A 2,021-nucleotide genomic window follows, 5' to 3' on the forward strand; every position below is an offset into this window, starting at 1 on the left:
GTTGTTGTTGTTGTTGTTGTTGTTGTTGTTGCTGATAGTGACAATGGGGGTGGGGGTACTGTCACCTGATCATAAATCAGCTGGTTCCTTAGATACACTAGATTAGGGACCGTTTCAACGATTTCGTTCACACACTTCCCGGTTTCTACGGCGTTATGGATCTCGATTTGTTCGTGGTAAAGAATGTCCCGGAAGTGCGAGCCTACCCAAAGCATTTTATGTTCGGCCTTGTTAAGATCGTGACCGGTTTCGAGAATGTGTTGCGCGAAATTTGATTTTTCGGGTTTGTTGTTATACAGCCTACGTTGCGAGTGCGGATGCATATATGTGGGAATGACGAGACGTAGTCTAAAAACTCGCCTTCGCGAACACTTTGCCGCGGCGCGTAACAACAAACCCGAAAAATCAAATTTCGCGCAACACATTCTCGAAACCGGTCACGATCTTAACAAGGCCGAACATAAAATGCTTTGGGTAGGCTCGCACTTCCGGGACATTCTTTACCACGAACAAATCGAGATCCATAATGCCGTAGAAACCGGGAAGTGTGTGAACGAAATCGTTGAAACGGTCCCTAATCTAGTGTACCTAAGGAACCAGCTGATTTATGATCAGGTGACAGTACCCCCACCCCCATTGTCACTATCAGCAAAAACAACAACAACAACCCAATAGTCAGTTTCCCATGAAGATGCCTATAAAATAGGCGAAACTCGAGTCGGAGTAGAAAAACACAAATACCTAGTATCCAATAATAATAAAAACGGTAAGAATAATGTTAATACATAGGATGTCTAATATAAACCTAACAAATAATCTTTAGAACTGGGCCGAATATGTTTTGAGGGAAAAGGGGGGGGGGATTTGTTAATTATTTTGTCACTTTTCTTATATATAAAAAAAAATTCAAAATTAGACAGATTGTTCAAAAGTTATGATGAATCAAACAAACTAGGTACCTAAGTGTTAAACCATTATGGTTAAGTTAAACATGTAGAACTCACTTTTTAAAATTATATCACTCACCCTAAAGCAGGTTTCACAGGAGAGCACTGGAAATTCAGGAAGGAGGTTTCTATAGTATCGATATTGCAGAGGCGGAGGCCATTTACATACAACCACAGTGCCTGGTTCCATTTGACTTAGTGTCTCCTCGTCCACTTGTACCATGCCTGAACCTTCCATAGTCTGGAAATCAAGAGACATACTACAAGTTAGGCATGCTAAGAGGCAGACTTACAAAGCTATGAAATAAAGGAAGAATGTAAAACTACTTCAGTTCTAATATTCAAGATTGGCCATAAGTCAGTCAGCTTAGCATGTCTGCCATGTAAGCGCTAGAATGCTGGTTCGATTCCCACTCGGGACGAACTTTATTCTGAACAGGTTTTCAGAACGGCTGGTAAGGGGAAGACAGGCTGTTCTGTTTCGGGACAATAAGACCTCCGTTATTAGAGTTCCCTCAATCAAACATCTTTCTTTTTTTCCAAGAGGTTTGAGGTGTTATTGTCCCTTAATCAAAGAGAGAATAGGAGAAAGCCAGCCGATCCGAGAACAAACCTCATCAGTTCAGGAAAAGTTTGCCTCTGGCGGGAATCAAACACGCGACCTAGCGCTTACAGCAAAGCGTTTACTTACAATGAACGGATCACTCAACGGTTGAATCTGCAGTGCCTCATAATTATCCTCAATCTGTGTCCACTCTTCCCGGGGTTCTGTCCCTAGAGATCCTGGGGTTCCGTCACTCTTCTTCACTTGGAACTCTACTAGGGGGAGCACTTCAAACGTACAGAAGGAATAGACAAAGCTCTGCTTGCAGTTGAGACACGCGTTGACGGAAGAATTGAGAGGAACATGGGTAGAACAGGAGTAGCAGATGATGAGAAGATGTTCATCATCGTGGTATTGTTTGGTTTTCATGTTCATAATACCTGGAGAAAAACAAAGGATGGTGATAGAAGGGTTTTGTGGCAGAGATTGCTTCAGGCAATAATCACGCCCTGTTGTTATTTTGTATTTTG

General features: G+C 42.3%; 1 protein-coding gene across 1 annotated transcript; it reads right to left on the reverse strand.

Annotated features, from left to right (window-relative positions):
* Positions 1 to 1,026: 1,026 nt before the first annotated feature.
* On the reverse strand, positions 1,027 to 1,931 carry LOC103522190 (intraflagellar transport protein 122 homolog; the record flags this gene model as incomplete). The annotated part of the gene is made up of 2 exons (XM_008487293.1): positions 1,027 to 1,188; positions 1,639 to 1,931. Coding segments are annotated over 2 exons (455 nt in total), but the record flags the coding sequence as incomplete, so codon positions are not given.
* Between the last annotated feature and the right edge of the window lie 90 nt (positions 1,932 to 2,021).

Source organism: Diaphorina citri, unplaced genomic scaffold (assembly GCF_000475195.1).
Source record: "Diaphorina citri unplaced genomic scaffold, Diaci psyllid genome assembly version 1.1 scaffold7282, whole genome shotgun sequence".
NCBI lineage: Eukaryota > Metazoa > Arthropoda > Insecta > Hemiptera > Psyllidae > Diaphorina > Diaphorina citri.